This window comes from Apus apus, chromosome 2 (genome assembly GCF_020740795.1).
Source record: "Apus apus isolate bApuApu2 chromosome 2, bApuApu2.pri.cur, whole genome shotgun sequence".
NCBI classification, from domain to species: Eukaryota; Metazoa; Chordata; class Aves; order Apodiformes; family Apodidae; genus Apus; species Apus apus.
This window is the reverse complement of record NC_067283.1, coordinates 42,606,358-42,632,163: the sequence shown is the minus strand read 5'-3', so window position 1 is coordinate 42,632,163 and position 25,806 is coordinate 42,606,358. Positions and strand designations below refer to the sequence as shown.

At 39.9% G+C, this 25,806-nt stretch overlaps 1 protein-coding gene across 1 annotated transcript in view; it reads left to right on the top strand.

Annotated features, from left to right (window-relative positions):
- OSBPL10 (oxysterol binding protein like 10) overlaps positions 1 to 25,806 on the top strand; it is a 115,030-nt gene that overhangs the window by 81,056 nt on the left and 8,168 nt on the right. The window contains exons 7-8 of the mRNA XM_051612895.1: positions 11,011 to 11,157; positions 17,639 to 18,122. Of these exons, the coding sequence (XP_051468855.1) occupies positions 11,011 to 11,157; positions 17,639 to 18,122 (631 nt within the window). The remainder of the gene's footprint in view (positions 1 to 11,010; positions 11,158 to 17,638; positions 18,123 to 25,806) is intronic.

Sequence of the window (25,806 nt, the reverse complement as noted above, 5' to 3'; positions counted from 1 at the left end):
ATAACTACTAGTGAAATTCAATGAAAAACTAATCACTAGAATACCAAGAACACAGGTTCCCTTGCTGTAAAGCTTAAAAGTTGAGCTAAAGTGGATTAATTGCTTCCTCTGCTCATTATAAAACCTGCAAAATGAACTCTGAAGCCAATGTTAATTTTATTTCAGGATTGTGTGCTAATTGATTAACTTTGTGCTATCTGTTTTATTTCTTAGTATGTTTATATATGCGGTTTGGCAATACTGCCCATGAGCAAGCTTACCCATCCCATCAAGATTGTAACTTTAATAAGTTGGGCTGGACTCTTCTACAATGAGTATTCATCTCAGGTTGGAATTGCTTTATCTTGCTTGGTGAATCATTACCCAAACTGGCTTCAGCTGTTCTGCCTGGTATTGAAAGAAAAAAAAAAAAAAGGTTTTTCTGCTTGTGGTGATGGATTTTAGTGATTCTTTATTTGAAAAGCCCTGAACATGGAAACAGGTGGGATGAAAGTATTTAATTATAAAACTTTATCTCAGAGAAGTTGGAAGGAGAAGATGAAAGAGGCAGGACTCTTCTACATTATAGCGTAGAGAGAGGCAACAGTTGGCTTCACAGTCTGAAATGGACCAAGTGATTAATCAGGCTGAGAACAAATCTTAGAAGCTTTTCAAGTAGAGTTCCACAGGCTTCAAGATGTTAGCTGCGTAAAACATGACAATTTTCTAGGCTCAGTTTGTTTCACATACACATTGAATGTTCTCCTGGTATAATTTATAATGGTTTATTTTTCTTTTGACAGACTGGAGCCTGTCTATTCATTTTGTGTGTGTGGCAGCAATGAGAATGCACATAGTGGATGGGACAAGAAATTGCAGGAAGAGTCAGGATGGTTCAATAAGCGTATTGCCTTGAGGAAAGATTTTTAATACTGCTTGTATGAGAATGCCTTTACCATTTTTCTCCTCTTACAAATATGCTGGCATGTCATACTGCATACAAGAAATAGCACTGGGAGAACTGGATTTACATATAGATTAGTATTGCAAGACCAGATGATTGTAAAAGTTAAATTTGTAGCTGTCCATCTTTTTGTGCCCTCTTTGCGTATGTGAATGATGTATTATTTACGTGGTAGCATTTTTCTGCCATAAATTTGCTTAGTTAGCATGCAAAGCAACATAAAAGAATTACAGCTGGCTGAATTTCTTCAGTTCTTTTGCTTCCTAACTTTTCAGTTACAGAGCTTTGCAAGCTGAATGATTATGGAATCTCAAAAAGTACTCTGGGTTGAAAGGGACCTCCAGAGGTCCTGCAGCTCAACACTCTGCTCAGCTGAAAGCAGAGCTGATCAGGTGAGCTTGCTCAGGGTCATGTCCAGTCAAGTCTTGAACACCTCCAACAGTGGAGATCCCACAATCTCTCTCCACACACTTGCAGTTTCTTTAGGGTTTTTATCAGTGGGAGGAAAGGTTCAGTTGAGTTCACTATCAATGTGCTGGTGGGCAACTAAAATCACCTGCTGGGTCTGGTACAAAAAGTGTTAGTTTTTCCCTTCTTTGTGGGGAGTATAAGGCAAGTTGCTCCTAGTTCCTCAAATTTCTCAACAAGGATCTCATTCTAGAGAGGATCCCTTTTAATACAGGGGAATGTCTGGAGTGTATAAGCCTCTGCTATATTTTCCTCCATGTTAGTCTTTTTCTCCAACCTGCAGCTCAGGTCTTTTTGTCTTTAGCTCCCCAAAAGTTATAAACGTGACTTTCAGACCCCTCATGATCTTTGAAGTCCTGCCTGGCCGGTGATGTGAGTCTGTCCTGCTACACTGTGTAAGCTTGTAAATTCTGAGCAGCTTACTGTGTCAGATCCTGTATATAGCTGTCTTGCTTCTAAAAATTTTGATTCTCAAAAGAAAACTCTGAGGAAATTGTTCTTCACTACTATCTGTAGTGCATTAGCAGTAGGTTTTGTTAAAATTGTTTATGATGTGATACTGTATTTCTTGTGGTTTTAGGTTAGCATAAATTTTACTGTTGTTATTTATGCTAGCCTTCAAGGTTTTTTGCTTCAATTTAGGACAAGTCTGTGGGGCTTTTCTCTTAGCATATTATTTTGTAGTCTCATGTTGCTGTTCCTTTCTGATGAGACCAGTGGAGAAAAATATTTATTCCCAGTTCTTACTGAAGTTGTGCAATACTGGGAAGTCCTCTTGTGTTTTAGGGTTCAGAATAAACAGTGCAATGCTTCCGTAGTCCTTTCATTTAATGAAAGATATTCACAAGATGTGTGGACTGGTGCTGGTACTTAATATTTTCCTGTGGAGTCTGTGGTTGGGAATTAGCTGTTTTCAGCTGATTTTCAGGACTGGCTACCTCACCTTTATGAAAATCTAAATTTGCAAGAGGAATTGTCTTACAAAGAAGATATGAACACGTAGGGAAAAAGTTGTCCAACAAGCATTATTTGGTGTGTAATAAGATTACAGTGCTGTAGGTGACCCAAAAGGGGATCTCTTTTTACAAGGATGTCAAATCACTGATTTATTCTTTATTCTTAAACATAATCACTTTCATGGTTAGTGTCTCCAGCTGATGCCAGGGGGGCTGCCGGCAGTCAGGTGCTTCCTCGACCTCCCCCCCACAACGTGAAGGGGTTTTTGGATGAGACCGAGGGTTCACACGGGGCGTTTGCCTCTCACAGAGGAACCGCAGCTGCGGGACCGTATTTTAGTACCACCCTCACAAATTGTTACTGAGACCAGTGTTTCGTTTAAGAATTAACCGGTTTATTAAGGGTTAACATAAACTGAGGGACCAAGGTTCGGGAGAGGTATGCTAGGGATATGTCAGGGAAGTTATTCAAGACTACTATGGTCTTATTAAATGTACACTCCGAGGGAGAGGTGTGGAATGAATGGAGTAAAAGGGTAGGAGTTGAGCCCGGCAAGAAAGTCAGAGCATGTATCTCTTTGTGTGCGTTTACCCTTCTGTAGCGTGTGGCTCCTGGGATGCAACTTATTTCCGACTAGCAGGGCTCGGCAGCAGGTCCATAGGGCGCAGCTTCCCGGGACCAGGGGTGACCCCCCAGCAGCGGCAGCAGTGGACGCGGCTCCAATCCCGGGCAGAGCTGCTGCCGGACCGGGCAGGCAGCTGTGGGCTCCGCGCCGGTGTTGGGCTGGGCAGCAAAGCCAGGCAGGCTCTGGTGGGCAACAGTCCCTCGGCAGCAGGCTGGCTCCCCGCGGAGTGGGTACGGGCAGCATCCCCATAGCTCCTCCAGACAGCAGTACTGGGGTTCCAGGCGGCTTCTGGTCCCGCAGCAGGGTCTCCTCCTGGGCAGGCAGAGAGCTCCGGGCCTGCAGAACTCGCCCTCATTTATAGATCAGAAATCACTGTTCGAGTAAAGCACCACTGTTCAAACTAGCACTGGCCAGGTACATACTCTGTCAGAGGCATCTTTAACCTATTGTCCATTTTGCTGCCAGGTATCATAACCCTCGTGCTCTTTTCTTGCTGTGGACTTATCTGGTAGAGCAAGAGGCCTGTTCCAGTCCATCCTTGGCTGAGTCAGCAGAAAGACCCCACTCTTGTTTTGCTGGCTTGAAAGGCATTTTCTTTAGTCTTATGTGAGGGGAGAGAAGATGGACTGTTCCCCACAGTTAGTTTATAATATTTTTTTCTGAAAGCTTACATAGGCTATATTTCAACATACATATAGATGCCCTTTGTTTCATGTCACTTGCATTTTTCCCTCCTCTGTTAGCAAGTCAGCCCTTTCCCTTCAGAAATCTTCTCCGTTATCTGGTCCATATCACTGGTATATTGTTATGTTTACCCCTAAATATGGTCATATGTCACAGTTAGACACATCTGTATTGTAAAAACAGGAGGCTTTCTGAGCTGCTTCTTCAAGGATGCAAAGACTTCTGTTTCCACAGATACTACTGCGAAACATCAACAAAAAAACATTAGTAAAGATCTCAGAGTAGTGAATATCTAGATAATGTGCTTGCCTCCAGATGACTGGCAGATTGGTTTTGTTGGAAAAGAAAAAGATTGCAGACCTATTTGTCACCTAAGATACAGGTTTTGTGATTATTTTATTTGCTTGCGTTACCTACGTGAATCTGCTATTACATGTCATATTCAATTAATCGTGTGATAGACGGATGGCTTGTGTTACTGTGCTTTGATCCTTGCATTTGTCCTTAGATGTAGACATTTTCCGAACATGCAGTGTGTTTAGTACATTCAGTTAAAAAATCCCAAATAACAAACCACTATATATATATATATATATATATATATATCTATCTAAAAATTATCCATACACAAAAGTAAATATTACGTTTTAATCATTGATAGTCCTAGCTAGAAGAATTTTATTTTCTCTGGAGACCTGAATTATCAAACACACATAACAAATGTGGTAGGAAGTTAATATTTGGGCACTTTGTTTACATTCATTTTTGATGCAAGCTTTTTCCTACCAAATATTCTATGGTTTGACATATGAATGATGAACGATGTATTGAGGATTACATAAAAGCTTTGACCTGACTCTCTTCCACCTCAAACCCAGATGCAGCAGTGACTTACTTAACCAGATGGATGTGCCTGGTTTATTTATAAATGCTGGAGAAATTTGTAAAAGTTGGAGAAGTGCATGGATGATGATGGTGATTTCAGTTTTTACAGAAATTACACCTCCTTTGGCAGCCTGCTAATATGCTACTCTGTATGTAAAATAGTTTAATAAGTGCAACTTACTGGACAACTTACTTTTGAGGTTCGTATCAGTGCTAATGCAGGATGGGTGCAGCAAGCTTGCATGTTTTTCTGTCAGGTGCGTGGCACAGCTGATAATAAGTGCAATTAAATATTTTGGAGGTGGACATGCTGGGAGAAGACAAGTGATGCATTTAAGTTAGTGCAGTTTTGTTGTTTCTGATGCAGTGCCAAGCCCTGTAAGAAGCTAACAGCTTATTATGTATCACTAATTCTGTCGTATTCTTCCTGTAACTACTTTACAAAGAGAATTCTAATTTTAGTATTGAGACCGGTGAAAATCTTATGGGGCAAATTTGTCACGTTAGTGTAAATGTGCTAAAGCTCTCTGACCTTACAGAGTTATATTTAATCTTACACCCACAGAAAACCTGTTTGCAAGCTCCCAAGTTACACAAGTGCAAGTGATGCTTGCAAACCTATATCATTAGAAAGGGAATCTGAAAATTAGGCCTTTGACTTCTGTGTGCAATAGTAGAACTAATTGTGATTAGATGACTCTACAGAAAACATGGTAATCCTTGCCTAGGCTGAAAATGCTAATCCTGTTTTGAAGTTGCTTCTGAACAAGCCCTGCAAGTAATTTATTCCATCTTTTTCTCAATGCAGAAATGTGTCACATGATGTTATTTTTTAGTATCTTTTGCAATTTAGAAAGACTGAAGGACTATTTAGCTTGGAATATTATAAAATTATGTCTTTTTATCCAGTTGTTTTAAGTTCTTAATATTCATCCTCTTGCTCCTGACTACAGTCCTTTTTGTAGTACATGAAACCTTTTCATGCCTTAATGAAAATTCTTAGACTTTTTTGGTGTAATTGCATGAGGAATTGCCTTATGAGTCCTATCAATTCCTCTGTGTGTCCTTGTCAGGATACATGTGATCTCTGTTTAGAACTATGATGGAGGAAAGGCTGAATTATGCAGTGCCTTGTTTGACTTAGTCTTTACTGGTGACATCAGCCTTCAGGAAACCCAGGCCTCTGAGAACTGAAAGAAAATCTGGAGAAAGAATTAACCTTGGTGGAGAAGGAAGAGGTGAGGCAGCACTTAAGCTGCATATTCCTAACTCCATGAGGCCTGATGGGATGCACCTGTGAGCATGGAGGGAGTTGGCCAGTGTCATTGTATGGCCACCATCTATTGTCTTTAAAGGGTCATGGTGTTTGGAAGAGGTTCATGAAGACTGGAAGAAAGCAAATGTCACTACTATCTTCAGGAAGGGCAAGAAGGAGCATCTCCAGATGTTCCAGTAACATCTGGGGAGCCACATATTGGTCAGCTTCTCTTTGATCCCTGGGAAGATGGTGGAGTAACTAACTCGGCAAAGCATTTCCAAACACATGAAGGACAAAAAGGTGATCAGGAGTAGTCAACACGGCTTAACAAAGGGGAAATCATGCTTAATCAGCATGATAGCCCTCTGCAACAGAGTGACTAGCTTCGTGCATTTAGGGAGAGCAGTGAATGTTGTTTGCCTTGACCTTGGTAAGGTTTTTGACCTGATCTTCCATAACATCCTTATAGACAAGCTGACAATGGATTAGATAAGTGTACAGTGAGGTGGATTAAAAACTGGGTGTCCAGGCCCAGAGGGTTGTGGTACAAGGTCCAGTTGAAGACCCACAACTTGTGGCATACCCCAGGGGTCAATACAAGGGCTAGTACTGTACAATATCTTCATGAATGACCTGGATGATGAGGCAGAGTGCACCCTCAGCAAGTTTGTAGATGATAAAAAATGCGGAGGAGTGGCTGATGTTCCAGAGGGTTGGACTATCATGGAGAGGGACCTTTAAAGGCTGGACAGAGAGGAATCTCGTCAAGTTCAACACAGGGAAGTGCAAAGTCTTGCATCTGGAGATATCTGAGGGTAAGGCCCTGCACCAGTACCAGCTGGGGGCCAACTGGCTGGAAAATAGTTCTGCTGAGAAGACCTTGCGATCGTGGTAGACAAGCTGACCATGAGCCGGCAATGCACCCTCATGGCAAAGAAGGCCAGCAGCATCCTGGGCTGCTTTAGGAATAGTGTTGCCTATAGTGATCCTTCTCTACTTGGCACAGGTGAGGCCACATCTGCAGTGCTCTGTGCAGTTCTGGATTGCCCAGTGCAAGAGAGACATCAACTTCAGACTGGAGTGAATCCAGCACAGGTCCACAAAGATGAAGGTTCTGGAGCATCCACAGCTGTTCAGCCTGGAGAAGAGAAGGCTTGAGAGGATCTTCCTGATGGGTGGGAGTGAAGAACAGAAAGCCAGATTCTTCTCAGTACTGCGCAGTGGCAGAACAAGGACCACATGAAAATAAACCTGAACATCAGGAAACGCCTTTTTGCTGTGAAGATAGTCTAACACTAGCACAGGTGGCCCTGAGACGTTGTGGGGTCTCCATCCTTGGAGATATTCAAAACCTAGCTGGACTTGGTCCTCAGCAGCTGGTTCTAGGTGTCCATGCTTGTGCAGGGTGTGGGACAAGATGACCTGAAGAGGTCGTTCCAGCCTAAATGGTACCATGATTCTGTATATTCTTTTCCCTCCCTCCCTATAACAACAAAAAAGATGAGATCCATGTCATTCTTGGTAGTACTGTTGTATGATACAGTTTGTGAAGTATGTTGGAAAGCCAAGCTGTGAACCTCATAACTGAACTAATGATCTTAAAGTTAATTTCCAGCACAGCAGTTAATTTGAAAAACTAACTTGTGGAAGAGGTTTTGGAAGAACAGAGGCAGGTTTGCCCTTTGACAGCAATGTAGCCATTATCTCTGTGGTTCTATCACAGGCTGGTTTTAGTGTCTTTTTCCTGAAGACATTTTTTTTTTTTTTAAATGCAGAAAGTTTCCTTCAGAAATAATTTCTTCCCCTTACAGGTTTCATCTGTTGAAAAGGAATCAGCATGTTTTCAGATATAGACTGCTGACTAGAACATCCATTTCGGATCCTAGCAGATGACCTCTCTAAATTAATTGATCCCAGTCCTAATTAAGTGACCTGTTTAAAATAGACCTCTGCCAGTGTGTGTCTTTAGCCTTTAAACTTTGAAGTGAATCCTTTCTAGCAATGATCTGTTGTTTTCAGTTCAGATTTTTCTGAAAAAAAAATAGTGCTTCAGCCCAGTGTTGGAACACAGTTTAATCATTTTGATTAAAATTATTTTAAGTATAAGCCCCTTTTTGGTGTTTGTTGGCAACTGGTTCAGTATTTGATTCTCAGGTTTGGCATCCAAGCCTGGCTGTGCTGTTTATTCACAGGCTGAGCTGTGCACAGCTTAATAGCTTTTACATGATGCTCTGTCCACACAGGAATAGAACAAATCACTTCTTTCCTAGTTCAGCTTTGCATTTTTTTTTTTTTTTAATTTTAATTTATTTTTTTTTGGCGGGGGAGGAGGAGAAGTATGTCTGTGGCTGATAATTCAGAAAATCTGCCATTAAAGGATGATCACTCAACATAATCCTTTGCATGCTGCTGCATGCTTACACATTGGATACTACTAGACTGAGTGCTATTTCTGTGGAAATAAAAAGAATTAAAAACCTGATTGGACTTTTGTGACCCTTGAAAGATACAGTAGCCTTGTATTTTGTGGCTCTATGTCCACACACCCTGTGTTGTGCTTACATGTTTGTTTTTTTTCTTTTAAGAAAACATGCATTACTAAAAAAAGAAATGTCTTATTTTCTGTGCTCTTAAAAAGTAGTTCAGGAACTGACTGCTGTTCAATTCCTCTGTATTGTAAACTGCTGCTTAAATTCTCAAAAGGTGAGAAAAGATGCAGACAACTGATGTCATTCTGCATGCACCGAAGATCACTAGTATGTTGATTAATAGTGAAGCTGTGGGATTTTTGGTGCCTTTGCACATGTTCTTTAAAGAGGGGATAGTTAGGATAACTAAAATGATAAACTTTATTGCAGAATGGGCATTAAACATGCTGAATCCTCATGTTACATTGTACTTACCCTCCCCAATGAGCAGAAAGCCTTTCATGTAAATCAATGCAAACAGTACTTTCCTCAGCACCTAAACTATTTATAGGGTTGCTTGCCCTCGCTGTGCACATTTTGCAGAGCAGCAAGGAGAGGCAGTTGCTGTTTTGTTAGTAACACTTTGAAAGGCACCTAATACCTGTTTTAGCCCGGAAGACAGAAGGATTTCTGTCCCTGGCTGAACGTGCAATCTTCAGGAGTAAAAGAAAATTTTTACTGAATTATTTAGTCTGTTAGCTTGTCAATGTGTCATTTGTTTATTTTCTGATGCTGTTAACAACTGAAGGTAACACGACTATGGCACGTTCACTTGAAGGTTTGATAACTGCTAGGGCATTCTCATGCTCGTGCACACTCGTGCCATCTCTCTCCTGCCCTCCACCTGGAGGACAGCCCAGGATATCCTTTGGGAAAGAGCAGCACCGTTTCCCAGTTGGAGCTGTGTGCAGTGAAGCTCACTGATCTGAATGCCATGTGACTGGAACAACGCAAGGAGCAGATTGACATCCGGCACGCACTCTCCAACTCATCGGATAGCCAAAAAAAAAAAAAAAAAAAAAGAGGGGGTGGGAGTGAGGAGGGGAGGTTCCCTTGCCTTTTTTTTTCCCTAGCATTATTAATTCCTGCCGGAGCTTGTTTGCTGCAAGCTCGGTTTATGGCAGTAACAGAAGCAGCAGTGCTTACTTGGTAGCTCAGTGCTCTCAATGAGGTCAAGCTGGATCAAAGGGAAACCTCCTGTGGAAGCATCTACTGTAAGTTCTGATACTGCTTTTTCCAAGCTCCCTACAAATGTGTTGTAGCTTGTACAACTCAGCCAGGCTTCTGTGTTTTGTGCCTCCCCGACTGATAATTTTGTATGAGGTCATCAGGTTTTATGTTAATTGAACCTGTCAGTAAAGTATCAGTTGGATAATAATGCTGTGCATTTTGGGAGGAAAGGGCTGATCGTTCTATGCTTTTATTTTCTGAGGGAGCAGGAAGAAGAAAATGTGTTTTTTATCCTTTTGAACAGCTCCAAGCTGTTCAGGTTACAGCTCACCAGATTCTGTTTTATGTAATCTGCATGTTCGACTTTCTAAATAAAGTAATTGTAAAGCATATTTTAGATGTCCTTGGATTTCACCAAACAGCTCTTCTTTTGGGAGAACTTGCCTAAACATGTATTTATTAAAAAAAAAAAAAAGAAAAAAAAAAAAAAGAGAAAAGGAAAAGAAGAAAAGAGAGAAAGAGAAAACACTATTCAAGTCTTGGAAACATCTGTAGTAACTAAATTTCAGTGACAGTCTCCTTACATAAGCTGCTGTTCACCTGAGCGGTCTCTAAAGTGATAATTCAGAAATACTTCTTTGAAACCCAGTCCTGAATATCAGCTGCTTTTAATGAAACTTTTCAGTTGCAAAAATTTTCACAGATGAAAAATTTCTTGTTTTATGTAACGAACTAGCTGTTTCTGCAAAAATGCTGTTTATCTTGAATGCTAACTTTTGCAGTTAGTGTTGTCTTATTTACAGCATGGAAACCTTGGGGAATAATGAGATGCTGGGCCATAGATTTTTCAGCTATATAATACAACTCTTCTTTTAAAGTATAAAAAACATACCTGAATTTTTATCTGGAAGACTTGCAGGGTGATTTCAATAGACTGAACGAAATCACCACCACCGGTTTGGGTTATTGTTATTAATATATTGTAAACACTGATGGAAATAAAGCAACACAAATAGTTATCCCTTTTTGCTGTACAGTTCCTCTTGAAAGGAGATGGCATGATGTCTCTCTCTTGATCTTCAGCTGCTATGTCTGGAAACTGGGCAGTATTTGCATTACTGTAGATATGTAACTTAGAAGTTGGATAGAAGGAGAAAAATAGTGTGAAAGCAGGTCACGCAGCATCTAGGTGTGAAAGATGAATATTTGCTGGAGAAACAAACTCTTCAAAACTCATTTTCAGCTGTGTACTTGTATTTAGAAGATATGTTACTTTAATATGCTGTGATTTTTGGCATCACTGCAATGTAAATATGAGAAGATAATGTGTGAATTAGCATCAGGTACTTACCACTCTTGTTCTGAGGTTAGAATCAAAATGCTTTATGAACCCATCACTAGATTTTTTTTTTATTTTAAATTTGTATTTTTTTCTTGGTTTTAACAGTGGCTGTCTTTGGTTCCATTGAGACAACTCAATTTTTAAAGATACATAGTGGAAAAAAACATAATTTATCTTTTTGTTCAGATGGTGATTTTTTTTTCATTTCAGCATTCAGCTTCTGAGTTGATCCTAGTTGAAGATGAAATGACAGATACTGAAGATAATGAAGAAGAGGATTTAGGAGTCATGGATGATCAACGTAGTGTAATTCTCCATCTCATCTCTCAGCTCAAACTTGGCATGGACCTTACCAGGGTATGGACACTGTATCTGTTTTATAATTGTTAATTCCTTTTTATTCTTCTCATCCTTCTCTGTGTGTGTGTGTGATTCCTGTGAGCATGTTTCACCCCCATGGACAGTGGAGTCTGGCTCTTTAGAAAGGTTCCAGAGAGCTGTGGATTGCTATCTTCTACTCAGCAGGCTTACACATGAAGTAACCCCATCAGATGTTTTAGGGAAACAGGGTCGGAGGGAAGGGGAAGAGAAAAGAAGAAGAAAAAACCTTAGAAACTCTTCCTTATTTTTTTCAAGTCTTTCCAAATAACTTTATGTTGTGTATGTATTCCACGTGTATGTTAAGTCAGGGCGCACTGAGTGTTTGAGGAACCATAATGTGAGTTTTATGGAAGGAGATATGTGCTTGAGGTACTGCTCTGGGATTGGAGTCCATTTAATTACTTAGCAGCTTCAAAAAAATGATGGTAAAGAAATAGTCTTAAATGTGTCCCTGTTCTTGTCTGTGCTGAGCGGCTCAGCAGTTTAACCTTCTGTGCATCCTCCTGGTTCTGGAACCAGTACTGTTGTGAGCTTATCCATACTCATATGATCTGAGAAATTTCTCATAACTCCTTAGAGTTTTGGAAATGAGGTAGATGTTCTGGAAATAGGGAATGCCTCTTTTTGAGTAGTCCTACATTCCAGTGGATCCTTCTCAAGAGACTTAACAACCAAGGGGGTTTTTGTAAAGATATGGAATACCCTTTTCTTCCACAAATAAGAAGAGCTCATTCTGACTTACTCCCTCAGCAAATAAAAAAGAAGTATAGGATGACCAGAGAATTACCCTTCTGTGTGAAGTGACTATGCAGGGCATTTTGGTATTCTGAAGAGTTCATCTCCTTTGCTTTTGATCTTATGTACTAATCAAAATCTATTTTTGCCATCGCTTTCTTACAGTATAAAGCTTTCACAGTATAGTCTTTTCTGTTTCCTCTGGAACAACTGATAGTATTTAAAAATACTTACGTTTTTAAGACTAAGCAATCCCGTGATCTGCTGCCATGTATAGCTTTTGAATAGCTGCACAGAAAATTATGTTTTGTTCTAAACAGAACAAAAGTTTCATAATTTCCTTTGTGAATAATTTAAACCAGTCACTTTTTAGTATGTCTGGGGGTGGTAGGTACAGTTCATTTCTTATTTTGTTTTTCTTACATTCCTCAATTTCTCATAGATGTGTGTTTTCTATATTGGTTTGCAAAGACTGTCTCAGTCCATAAGGTTTAAGCAAGATTAAGATGCCTTATCTCTAGTTCTTGTGTTTTCAAAATATTTTGTCTTTGGTAATGAACGAAGTTTTTCTTCCCTGATTTTCAGTGTCATTTTTTTGTCATGGCAGAGGAGGCAAAAACCCCAAAGACATGCAGCTAATGTAAATAAGAGAAGCGTAGACACTTGAAAGTAGGAAGGTAAATATATATGATAACCTCTTCCTTACATAGTGTTCTTAGAGCACGTTTTTTGAGGACAGTGATTAATATTATCTTATCTGGCAAAATATTAGCATGCAGGAATGTGGGTAATATACTCACTGTCTGAAAAGAGGAACAGGCATATGGCAGAGTTAGATATAGCTCTAGTCTGTGTGATGCATGAATACACATATGATGAGTATTAATGAGACGTGCCACATGTGCATATCACTTTTCTGACCATTTTGAGGACTAAAAAAAATAAATTACAAGACAGCTGGCTGCTTTTTTTATTAACTTTGCTTTGTGACATGAGGCCCTTAGGGCCTCAGATGTGTGATGATAAAACTTGGTTTGTTGGCTGCACTCCTTCTCATTTTTCATTATTTTCCTGAAAGTCAGATTTCTGATAGCCTTGATGCTAGTCAGCGTCTGCTGAAAGTGGTTGTGGCACAGTAGTTGCTAATATCAGAGGATGTTTTATATATTTCCCTTTTCCTGTGCCTTCTTCCCTATGGTTGTTTCTTTGGTGTATTTTTTTGAGCTACAGATTGTAACATGATAAACATGTGAACAAACAGCTCTTCTGTGCCCTTGGTGGCTTTTGGTTCTGGGTGCATAATTACTACTTCATGTATTATATCAAAGGAAACAGCACATTTTCCTTTTCCTGTGGGGAGGTTTCTTATTCTAGTGTTGTCCTTGCCTGTGGTGACATGCATTTCCCACAGTGACAACAGCCACATTTAATATTGCACTTCTGTAATGTGTCATGGTGCCATGCCTTTTAATGAGGTAAAAATGTCCTGTGAAGGAAAACAGCCACGATGAGGTAGTAAATCTGCATGGGGATTTGCTAGACCAGGCTAGGCTCTATGGTGGCCAAATAGCTGCAAGAGGGAGTTGGGTGGGGGAAAAATTCACAGCAGCAGAACACAGTACAAAACTGATGCCTTGCACTGGGCTAGGACTTTAAACCTCATTTAAAATTGGAATTGCTGGAGGAAAAATAAAGTTGCTAAATTGTTTGTTCTTTGGACTTCTAAAAAATGAAAAATTACACCAAAAAATGACTGCAGCTTGATAAATGTGTTGGCAAATGGCATCTAATGGATTGAAATGAATGTTAATATTTTGCATTAGTATATGGGCAATCACTCCTCTGCACCTGCATTCCCTCACCTTCCCTGCACAGTTAATGTGCCAAAAATAAAGGGCTGCAATTCTGTCTAAAAGGGCTGCCAGTAATTCTGCAGAATATCAACCTGTTATGAATTAGCATTGTAGATTGTTGTTGATGTCCTAAGTTTTTAATTTGCATGTCAATATACTTTCACCTTGTAATTTTTAACTGTAAGTGGGATGAAAGCAGCCTGGTTTATCCCCACAGCAAACACAGGTGTCATTGGGAAGCTTTTGTACCTCTAAGAGTTGCACATCTCAGCATGTGGTCAGATTCCTGAAAAAAGTAGGGAATGGTGCTGACAACCCGTGTTTTGCTTTGCAGTTAATAGTAGTGTGGATAAGTATCTCGGGTCCTAAGAAGTCATGCTCTTTTCTTAGTTACATTCAGATCTAATTAAGTATAGGTAAATTGAAACCTAGGAGATCATTATCAAGCTTTGAACCAATATCCTCTTTTAAACCTCAGTGAAAATGGAAGCAAGCCTCTTAAACTGCTTCCTTTTCACATAAAGCATGAGAAAGAACAATAACAGAGATTATTCAAACATTTTAGAGTGCAATAATGAGATTTTTTTCCTTCGGACTTCAGTAATTTAACATTTATTCTAGAGAGATTCTTTCTCCCGTTTGGTTGTCATGCCAGCTGTTTCTCAGAGGAAAAAATCAAGTAGTTTTGACTTTTCTTGCAATTACAAATGAAATACTAAATTGTTGTAGTCCAAAGCCAATATAAAGAACGTAGGTCTTAAATGTATTTTTCTGGACAGTGCACTCGGGTTGCAGAAGAGTTGAAAACTTCTTTCCTTGGGAAGCTAGAGCATTAGCACAAGTCAATGACAGTCCCATGCTGGCAAGAAGAATGTAATACCCTTCTAAATTGGTTTGTTCCTGTTTTGCATATTTCTGCAGAAGAAGAAACAACAGCAACAAACATACAAAAATCTGACCAGTGCATTGTTTTTCTTGGGGGGGTGGGTGGGGGGACTCAGTGTGTGGTGGTTGCATATTGAAACACTAAGGCTATTAGATTAATTAGTGAAAGACAGTGTTTTCTAGGTATATTTTGTGGTAGTGGAGTTGCCTAAGCCTTAAAAGTCAACTTGTTTTCATACATAGTTCTGCCTCCTTTTGTGGAGACAATTCAGATATTCTGTGTTTTGCAGTGGATCCCTTCGTGCTACAATTAAGGATGTTGTGTCCATTTTAGTTGGGCTTTTAAAGCAAGGTAATTAGAGCTGGAGTTCAAGCTTTTTTCAGATTTTAAATAGAGTTTTTAAATTGAATAGTAAGAGTCCAGTGATTCGTAACATCTTGCTTAGTGGCTGTGTTGGTGTAGCTGTATTAACTGTGTAGCTGCAAAGCACACAGCTAGTACTAGTGAGAGTAGATGTCAAGACTATATGATCACTGCAGCAGGATGAAACCACAGCAGTCTTAATGTTGTATCAGAAAATTTGCATCATCTTAAGTATGGTCTGTAGTTTTCTTCACCTCCATTTGTGCTAATAAAGGTCAGTCTTCTTAGAGAGACACTTGGGCATAATGAGATGCAGAGTGCTGTTTATTCAAATGAGTTTCTATGCCCTTTCAAGTCTGTGCAATGAACTCATGATATTCACTGCTAGTACTTGTAGATGCAAGTGATGGGGCGGTTTTTTCCTGTGTCTTGCTGTCACTTTCGTCCTTGATAACCTGGTCTTTGAGTGTACCATTTATATTAAAATGAGGTCCTGTGGGGAGGTTCACTATTGCTGAATTGCGTTTTCAAATTTATCAGATAATGTATATTTGGTCAGAATGTGAATGTTGCAAGTAAGGCAGAATTGTTTAAAGGACTAAAAATACTGTAAGAAAATCTACTGCCTTTCCACTTTGCCTTCCAATGTTTTAGATTTCACTTTTAGAAACCAATCTCAGCCCCTGGCTGTCACACCACCATGGGGACTTTGGGCTGTCTTTAGAACTCAGCAGTTTGCCACGCAGTGTGTAAAATTAAGGTCCTGCATCTTTCAGGGCCTCATTAAGTTGGTAACAGAGACGAGGTAGAGTACTCAAGGCTTACAAAGTAGAGTAATATTACAGGTGGAATTTTGCTTGGTTTATATCTAAACTTGTAAAAATTATTTGCCTATAAAAGACTGTATGTATGTAAATAACATACAGAAGAGAGAGAACAAGCAAGTATGTTAGCAAATGGAGCAGGGACCTGTTTTTTGTGGTTGTGCCATGTTGTCTTACTGTGTAGCTGTTAAGACTGTGTTTGAGCTGTTGTTACTGGAACTTTTCTTCCTGTTTACAAGTTTTCTTTGACAAGAACTAAACGATGAATACAAGTTTGACAGCTTCTGTTGCATTATCCATGGGGTCTGAAAGGACTGAACTGTGCTTTGATCCCACTTAGAATAACAAGCTGGGCCTGAAGCAGGGAAACCAAATGTGTTTATGTTCTAATGGTGGCTCCCTGCCTGCAGTAAATAACCCTTGCTTTTGGGAAAGGGAAAAAGTAAATGCAAGGAAGAACTAGAGAAAAGCAGAGGATTTGTTTTAATAGAGGACAGTTGTTGGTCTGCATCTGGCATCATTGAGCCACTTGGATTCTAGACAAATTCGTGTGTATGGCAGAATTTCCTTGTTGGTCACACAGGAGTAGCCTCTTGAACTCCTGGGATGGTTCTGCATAAGGTGTGGAGGGCAAGGGAGAAGGAATGGAGAGAAATCAATTATTTTAGGTACTGTAGCCCTTGTGTACCTTGCAGTGCCCTCCAGGATGTTTCATTGAAAGCTTTTAACAAAATGTTATTCCTCGGTGGGTGACTTTGGCAACATCTGCATTGCTAGATGAGCCACTCAAGGCTGGCTTCCTCCAGCCTGGTACTCAGTCCAGATTTTTTCTGTGCCCCCTGGAGCTTCTCGAGTCTTAGAACATTAGTGTAGTTTGTGCAGTTTTGGGTTGTTTCAACTTGCTGAAGTGAAGTGAAGGCATGCAGGGACCCACCACTGTAGTATGGTATGAGCTCAAACTGACGGGATGTGCTGTGTGCCTGGGCGTGATAGGATCGTATGGAGACAGCAAGGGATTTGACCTGGGAGGTGGGAGGGGACATAACTCTTAGGATGACAGTGTAGGGCAAAGGGAGTAAAACCTGAGCATTTTCTTCCCATAGCCTTTTGAGAAGGGTCCTTGGCATAGTTTTATACTTGGAAACACACAGGATATTTGGTTTTGGTTGGTTTCTAGTTGGCTTGGTTTGTTAGAGGCGGGAAAGGACTTAATGCATACGCAGTGGGTGGTCAAGGGCCTGGGAGTGAAAGTGGGAGCCCAGGTGTTTGACAGGATGGGTAGATCTATCCCTAACACTATTTACCACTTAAAGGTTGGTGAGGTATATGTTTATATAAAACATTCATCTTCTAGTGGTTTGGGAGGGTGTGCCTGGCCCTTTTTGGAGGGTTGTGATCCATTAGGTTTGTTGATGTTTGATGTAAACTAATTGACGTGAAAGTATGTTTTTATGTCCTGTAAACAAGGACAACAATGGTTAATTTGTAAACTGAGAGGAGAGGAAAAGGCAGATTTCCACGTGAGGGTCAGAGCCCATCCCTGTTGTGTGAGCTGCTGTTGAGAATCCTAATGAAATAGGAAGCAGCCTGCATGGCTATCAAGGCTGCTGCTTTTTCCTTCACTCATTATTTGCACTGCAAAGAAAATGAAATAGCTGTGGCAGGGGAGGAAAATGTGCTGTCCCAAGACTTGGCAGGGCCAGAATTGCAGCTGTCTTGACTGTTTCCCCCCCCTTTCCCCTGCCGTAGTGTGATCATGGGGAAATCATATCTGCCTTTGTCTGCTTTGCATACAGGTAGTGCTTCCAACATTTATTTTGGAGAAAAGATCCCTGCTGGAGATGTATGCAAATTTCATGGCCCATCCAGACCTGTTTTTGTCAATTGCAGCTGGAGCCACTCCCGAGGAAAGAATTATCTGCTTTGTGGAGTATTATCTAACAGCTTTTCACGAAGGCCGAAAGGGAGCGGTTGCCAAGAAGCCCTATAACCCTATAATTGGCGAAACGTTTCATTGCTCGTGGGATGTGCCTAAAGATAAAGTGAAAGGATTCAGAACTAATGGTGCCTCCGTGGTTTCTAAGGACCCAACCAAGGAGTTTGGCCAGGACCCATCCATGTGCTACAAGCTGAGGTTTGTAGCTGAACAAGTATCCCATCATCCACCGGTGTCTTGCTTTTACTGTGAGTGCAAAGAGAAGAAAATGTGTGTGAACGCTCACATATGGACCAAAAGCAAGTTTATGGGCATGTCAATAGGTGTTTCTATGGTAGGTGAAGGTAAGAAATGTGTTTTATTCTGGGTTTTTTGAGCTAATGTTGTGGGTGTCAACAGAAATCCAGATGTTTTCCTGTTTGTTCTGCTTCTGACCTTTCATTTGACTATTTGTGAAGCTTGGAATTAAAACTGTACGATTCGTACAACTTTTGTCCAAACAGGATGTGAGACACCCATTAGGTGTATAAATGTGTGCTTATAACTATGTGAGATAGTTAATTATATCTGAAGTGTGGTCGTATCTTAAGTGGCAGTAGCAAATGGCTACTGACAGCATATTCTGTAAGAATGTTTTTGTCTTGCTCTTTCACTTTTAGAGTACTATGTGATTCTATAGGGAACAACTAGAACAAAGCAATAGGAGAAAACAGATTTTTACTTAAGCCTAACATTGTTTTTTTTTTTTTCACAAGTTCTGCAAAGAATCATGGTTTCTGCAGTATTTACAAAGTTATTATGTTATCTCAAGCTTAAGAGCAAGTCATGTATTTGAGGTATAAATTGTGATTCGCTATATCAAACATATACAGTCTGCTTTGTTGTTAAGTTTTTGCTCAACATGAATTCAGAAATACAGGTAATCCTAACAAATTAATGGATGACCTGAATTGATAAACATACTTGTACCGTTGTTGTTACTGACTGCTAATGTCTTGATTTAATGTTTCTAAGCAATTCAGTCAGTCTTTTTTGCCTTTTGAGAGTAATTTCCTGTGTATGGTTTTAAATGTTTTGTCTTAACTAGTTTTTTTAGACTGTAGTCTCAGAATTATAAGGACAACTTACAGTAAATGCTTTTTTTTGGTCATCATGATGTTAAATACTATGATATTAAAGGTAGTAAAAAAGTAGAGTGGGAAATGTAGTGATTTGGTTTTGCATATTAATAATAACAAAACATACAGGTATGTGTTGCTATTTCTGCCAGCTAGAACTAAAGGACAAACTCAAACAGTAAAAGGGCTAAAGTAGCTTTTTTTTCTGATGTCACTATATTCCCTTTTCTGTAGTAGAGCCACGAAATTTTAATATGGAACTAAGGAAGTTGGGAAGGGAGTGTCAGAAGGGAAATTGGTCCTTCTGTTTGTTTCCTGACTCTACTTAATACTGCCAGCCTGAGTCATTGGTTTAACTTGCTGCGTTTTTCCGGTACATGCTTGTTTCTAGTACTGTTTTTCTCAATTAAGGGATCTCTTTAATGGAAATAAAATGAAACACAAAGTCAGTTATGATTATGTAGGAGTAGGGAAATTCCTTTTTCTTGCTGTTAGCACACAGAGATCCCTGGGACTGGGGGCATCTACTCTGGTATTAGTTAAGACTTCAAAGTCCTGAAGTGTCCCAGTTTTGAGAAAGAAAGGGTCTAGGAATTAACCACTTCCCTATTCCAAGGATTGTTCAATAAATATTTGTGAGAATAAGTTCTTCCCTAAACCCTTTTTTTCTCATCATCCTGGAGATATCCCAGAAATGGAGGCAGGCTTTGAAGAACTGCTGCAATGGTGAGCTCTTATTGCAAAGTTTGCTGCTGTCTTCATGATGAGCATTTTGGGAGGAAGTTTGGGTTTACCTGTTTGTAGTTACCATTCATCTGTTTTTGCTCATGCGAGCAGTGCAGCTTCACAGTGACAGCATTTCTGGGCAGTGATGGAGAAGCTCCAGTGCAGCCCAAGCATTTCTGTTGAGTGTTGCGGACTGGTAATAGGCAGCAAGAAGTTGTACCACTGAAGCTTTTCTGTTGTCTGAGAACAGCCAGCCTAAGCCTGATCGGCTTGGTTTAAAATGTTTGCTTTGCAGTGTGGTTCCTACTCTCAGAACTACACTTTCTTAGGTGTGGTGTGGGTTGTGGGGTTTTTTGCTTGTTTGGTGTTGTTTTTTTCTTTGTTTGTTTGGTTTTGGTTGGTTGGTTTTTTGTTTTCATGTATTTTAGTCCCAGGATGTTGGTGTGTGAATTTTTCAAGCTGTGCAAAAATTACAATCTACTGCATACACTCGTTCTTGTGGGCTGCATAAATGTAAATTCTGTATTAGATTGAGGTCAGAGTGAGTACTGGGGAATAGATTGCTGAACCAAAAAAAAAAAGTAGCTGCTGTACTTACAGCGTGGGAGAACTATGTATTTACATATCTGGTAATGCAGAGCCTAATAGTTTTTTAATGTGAAATACCATTTGGAGAATTTTCTTCATATTTAAAGACATTTTATGTACTGCGGCATTTCAAATGGACTGAGTTAGTCTAGCAAAGAGTAGCTTAAGAAAAGATCTCCTGTTAGTCAGAAGGCGTGTGAAGGGGTAGTTGAGATAGGTAGAAGCTTAAGGTAGCTACTAGGAGAAGCTTTCTGGCAACAAGGGCAGCTAGAAGGGTTTTAGAGTCTTATTAGTGTAAATTGTTAAAACCAGATTAACCAAGTTCCTCAGGAATAACTAAAATGTGGCTCATCCTTTCATCAAACTGACATCTCAGAAATAATAGAAATCCCTGGGGTTTTTAATTTATTTTTTTTGCAGCTGTGCAATGGCTGACCTAACTAATCAGGTGTACTGTTGATATTTTTATGCTCCTTTTTTCTTCCAGCTCCTTTTCCTGGCTGCTGCTTGGGTTTACTTAAGTACATGTGGGTGCCTTTGACTTTTTGTTAGATTAGTAAGGATTTTAGATTCTGCATGATGCTACTTGAAAGGCAGTTTCCTTGATATCTCAAAGATACCTACGCCCATTCTGTGACTTCATTTAAATCATTCTGGTGGTGTCATAGTTTGGTTATCCTATGCATTCATTCAGTACTGCTTGATGTATGTAGGAAAAAAAAATGAAAAATCCTTGCCAACAGAGCATTAGAAAGCTGCAATTCATGTTTTGGATAATTCAGTGGTAGGGAGTTACCATCTTGTTCTAGTTCAGTTATTTATCAGGACAATTTTGTTTGACCTGTAACTTAGTTGTGACCTTAGTGTTCAATATAAACAGTTGCGATTTGTTTTGAAACTCTGTTTTCTACTGCATAATTTTGTGTGTGGCCTTCAAACAGTTCAGTGAAGCTTTTTTCTACTGCAGTTGGCTATTTACAGAAATAAAGAGATGCTGCTAGAAATCTGTGTGAGAGGCTGTTTTATATGCAAGCCCCCTTCCTCTGTCGTTGTGAGGGGTCTAAATCTGGCTGGGTAATGAAATGTCTCAACTTTTTCTTCACTACATAATAAACACCTATTCTTGGGAGTAGTCAGCATTGAATTTGCTCAGGAGAAAGCTTCTCTGAAGAAGAGTGTATTTTGCATAAAAGAATTAATGTTGCATGCGCAGTCCCTAATTCTGGTTAGTGTTAATTATGTACTAATGAGAGAATGAGGGAGAGCAAGAGAGTGTAATGAATAGAACTGTATTAGGATTAAAATTAGCAAGGGATGAGAGAGTCAATGTAAATGTAAATGTTTTTTATGTGATCTAAACAATCTTCAAACAGATACTGGTTGTAGGATAAGAATACTTCAGTGGAAAATGCTGTGGTGAGCACATCTCAGTGTGGAGCTGTGCATGTTCCTTTTCTGCTCGTGTTTTGTTCCAAAGCAGCAAAATCCAACAAAAAGTGTCACCTTTGATTCATGGGTTAATTTTGCTGAGAGGATAAACTCAGTTTAAGTGGGTTGCTCTGTATTATCAAGTAGTTAATTATGTTTTGTGTTTTCACTCCTGCTGTTTTTAATGTTTTGAAAACTAGTGAGAGATAGGCTTCCAAAAATTATTTTTTTAAATTGAAATCAACGTTGGAAAGATTTGATGGGAAAGGAAAAGGTTCAATGCTTTTTCCAGGATAAAACTAAATTAAAGCAATGGATGTTTTTTCTCTTGCGTATTTTCTGTTCAAATACACGTATGTCGATGTGTTCATAGATGTAGGTCCATCATTCCTATTCCTAAGGCATTAGCAACTTCTAAATTTACCAGTCTCAAAGATTGACTTCTCTATGCAGCTGGAGCTACCGAAATATTTCCCTAGTGCTAATTTTTGTATTAGAATTTTTTCGCCCAGTGGTTTCAGAACAGTTTCCATATGGCGTGGCACTCATTACTTAATTGTGCAAATGGCTCCATTCTTTGGAAAATGAGCAGTGCAGCGTAGCCTGGTGGAATGTTTATTAGACAATAAGAGCCTGGTTCTGGCATCTCACATTGTCCTGTTTGAACCTGCATGGCTGGTGAGGCCTTTATCCCTGTGTGGGCTTCATCCTGTATGTAACTCACTCCTGTTTGTGCTGCATTACCAATAATGCAGGCAGAGGGTAGAACCTGCTAAATTAGGAAACTGCTCTAGGCCATTTGTGTCCCACGTACCATTTGTTGTTCAGATTGATCTCCATACAATCAGTGGGAAGCACTAAATTTCACATGCCGCTTCTGCAACTTATTGATCCAGAGCCTCTGCTGGGTATTTTGTCAATAATATGTTACTGGAAAATCAATTCACAAAGCTGCAGCATCAGTGAGGGACATGTAATAGTCAAACAGGAAAAATCAGATGGCATGAACATCACTTCCTTTAATGCAGGATGAGGAGTTGTGGGAAGGAGCATGCCTGTGAATGCGCTGCCTTTGTGAAAAGCAGGAGTAAATGGTGTTGAGGACACTTCAAGGGGGAATTTAAAAATCCTGCACTTGTTTATAAAAAATTCACTTTCTCTGTGGGAGTTTTTCCTGATAAACTAGATTACTAAATCCACTGTTCCTCCCATCGTACTTCTCTGGTGCATTCTTCCATGCATAATAGCTGCCTATAAATACTTAAGGTTTTTTTTTTTAAAGGTCTTTGCAGTTTCTGAAATAATTCTTTGATGTGAGAGGAGGAAACATTACTGAAAAATGGGGCAATCTTCTGCAACTTTTCATGTATATTTACTTACAGCCATTTTTAAACTAAAAATGAGCAAACCTTTACAGTGGGGAAGCAAGGGAAGAAAAATAACCTTTGTATTTTCCAGCAGATATTTGCAATGTAGTGATACTTATAAGCAGATTTTAAGAGTACAAAACACTTTAAAAACTAACTGTTAGATTCTAGTTATCTGCCTTTAATTTCTCCAGATTTAAACTCGGCAGAGTAGGACATGAATTAAAATCATGGCATGAGTTACACACTGACCCTCTGTGTCATTTTGGCTTCCTCTTCCCAAAGAAAGCATGGGTCTCAGTCCAGACATGGTGCAGCTACAGTCTCCATGGTGCTTCAGTTCAATGAGGTTTTTCATGTGGATGCTGGGAATGATGGAATGTGAAAGTAACAATCATGTTAATGCTACAAGTAGTACCAAGTTGTGGATATTTCAAGTCTTCTCTTTGTTCTTTTGTAGATCCTAATTATTGAGCTGGAGTCGTATTTCAAGTGAGATAGCACTTCATTAAAAATGTATTTATTCAGGTGTTTAAGGAATTTAAAAAAATATGCTGCCAGGTGCTAAAAATACTGCCAAGAGAGCTGGGTTCAGTTTTTAATATCTAACTGGCTGTGGTGGTTAAATATTTACACTGAAGGTCACTGCTGTTATTTGCTGTTCACTTTCCAGTGTGTTAAGCAGCATTCCTTAGAGCTCTGTGTCCCTCCCACTCCATGATGAGGGAAGCTAGCAATCCCATCAGGGAGACAAAAGCAAACCTATACTAACCCAGAAGGAAATTGTGTTTATCATGGTAGTTTTCTCTCATGTGGGGACATGCAGTGACAGTCAGAGGATGATGGCTGGGCGTGGGAAAGTAGGTGGTTCTGGAGAAGCTCACATGAAGATGTGGTTCATAAATACAGTGAGGTTCTCCCCTGCTAGTGAGCACCTGCTCACTGTACTGCTATTAGACATTTTGTCTTTAAAAAAAACCCCAAAACCCAACAAAAAAAAAACAACCCTGAACAGACACAAAAAACTTGCAACAATAAACAGCCCAAAACTGGGTATGGACTTCCTGGAGTAAGTCCAGGGGATGGCCATGAAGATGATCAGAGGGCTGGAGAACCTCTCTTCTGAAGACAGACTGAGAGAGTTGGGGCTGTTCAGCCTGGAGAAGAGAGGGCTCCAGGGAGACCTTATAGTGACCTTCCAGTACCTGAAGGGGCTACAGGAAAGCTGGGGAGGGGCTTTTTTAGAGGGGCAAGTAGTGACAGGACAAGGGGTGTTGTCTTTAAACTGGAGGAGGGGAGATTTAGATTAGATAATAGTAAGAATTCTTCAGTGTGAGAATAGTAAGACATTGTAAGAGGTTGCCCAGGGAAGTTTTGGAAGCCCCATCTTTGGAAATGTTCAAGACCAGGTTGGATGGGGATTTGAGCAACCTGGTCTAGAGGAAGGTGTCACTGCCCATGATGGGTGGTTGGAACTATATGATCTTTAAGCTTCCTTCCAACCCAAACCATTCTGTGATGACTGGTCGTATTGGGAGCTGATGCTTTCAGGCAAACTCTGCTTTCTGACTGTGTGAGGATTGTGTCTGCTTAAGACTGGGGAAATGTGACCTCATGGGTAGCACGACAGGCCATTTCCCACAGCTGGTTGCTGCTACATGTCTGTTCTCCTAACTGTAATGAAGAAGGTGGAGAATAAATGGGAAGAGGAGGAGAGAGGAAAGCTGACAGACTTGGGTCTTAACACCTGTTGTAGTTCTCTGTGGAAATAGCCCAGCTGCAGACTGTCAGGTTTCCTTTCTGCATTTGATCAATACTCGTTAGCTTTCTTTGATCCTTTTTGAATATCACGTACTTAAATGGCCTCTTGATTGTTCTTTGTTAATTTAATGTTCTCATAGCATTCATTTAATGAATTTGATAAGCAGAGTTGTCTTTTGAAGTAAAAGTTCTTCCTGGCTGTGTGTCCCCAGTGATTTGGGTAGTTGAGCCTCCCTGCAGTGTGTTCAGCTGGGTTTTACCTGCAGGTGTGGAGCTGAGGAGGCGAAACGTGTGTGTGTTGCAGCTGTGTCCTGGCTGTTCCCTGCTTGTGAAGATTCAGCACATAACACGAGGAACTTGTGACTTGCCAAGGCAAAATGATTAAAGGTCCTCTTAAGACATTGCTGCTCTATGTTTGTGCTTTTGTACTCTCCAGCTTACTTGTGTCAGACTTGCTGGAGTAGAAGTGCTCGCTGTATTGTTGCTGGCAGGCTGAAGTTGCAGAAGTCCTGAGAACAGCTGCATAAAACTTTCATGGTTTTCCCATGGAATGGTTTCAGAAAGCAGAAGTGACAAGTTGCAGAGCTTCCCATGCCTGTGTTTAGTTGCATTAATTTGAGCCAGTATTTAAGATGATGATTCTGTTAGAGCTCTGTGCTTTTAAATTTTGATTGTCTTTTTAGGTTTGTGTTTTTGTACAGCATTAAGGGCATATTTTGATGTTGGCAGTAGTAGTGCCTTGTTCCTCTTCATTGCTTTGTCATCATTACATGTCAGATCAATTTGCAAAATTAGTGTCATCATTCCCTTAAAGAGACAGACAAACTAATCAATACCACTGCCAATATGTTCTTCACCTATCTGCCCCAGGGTGAAGGCAAATTGGCTTAAGATCATCTTGTTTCTGAACAGATACTCTTACTATGTCAAGATTGTTTTTCTGACTTTTTTTCCCAAGTATTCTGGGTTCTGAGTGCTTCCTGTGATGGGTTATTTTCAAACTCTGTTGTGAAAAATTATTTTCAAAGCTTCAGTTTTTG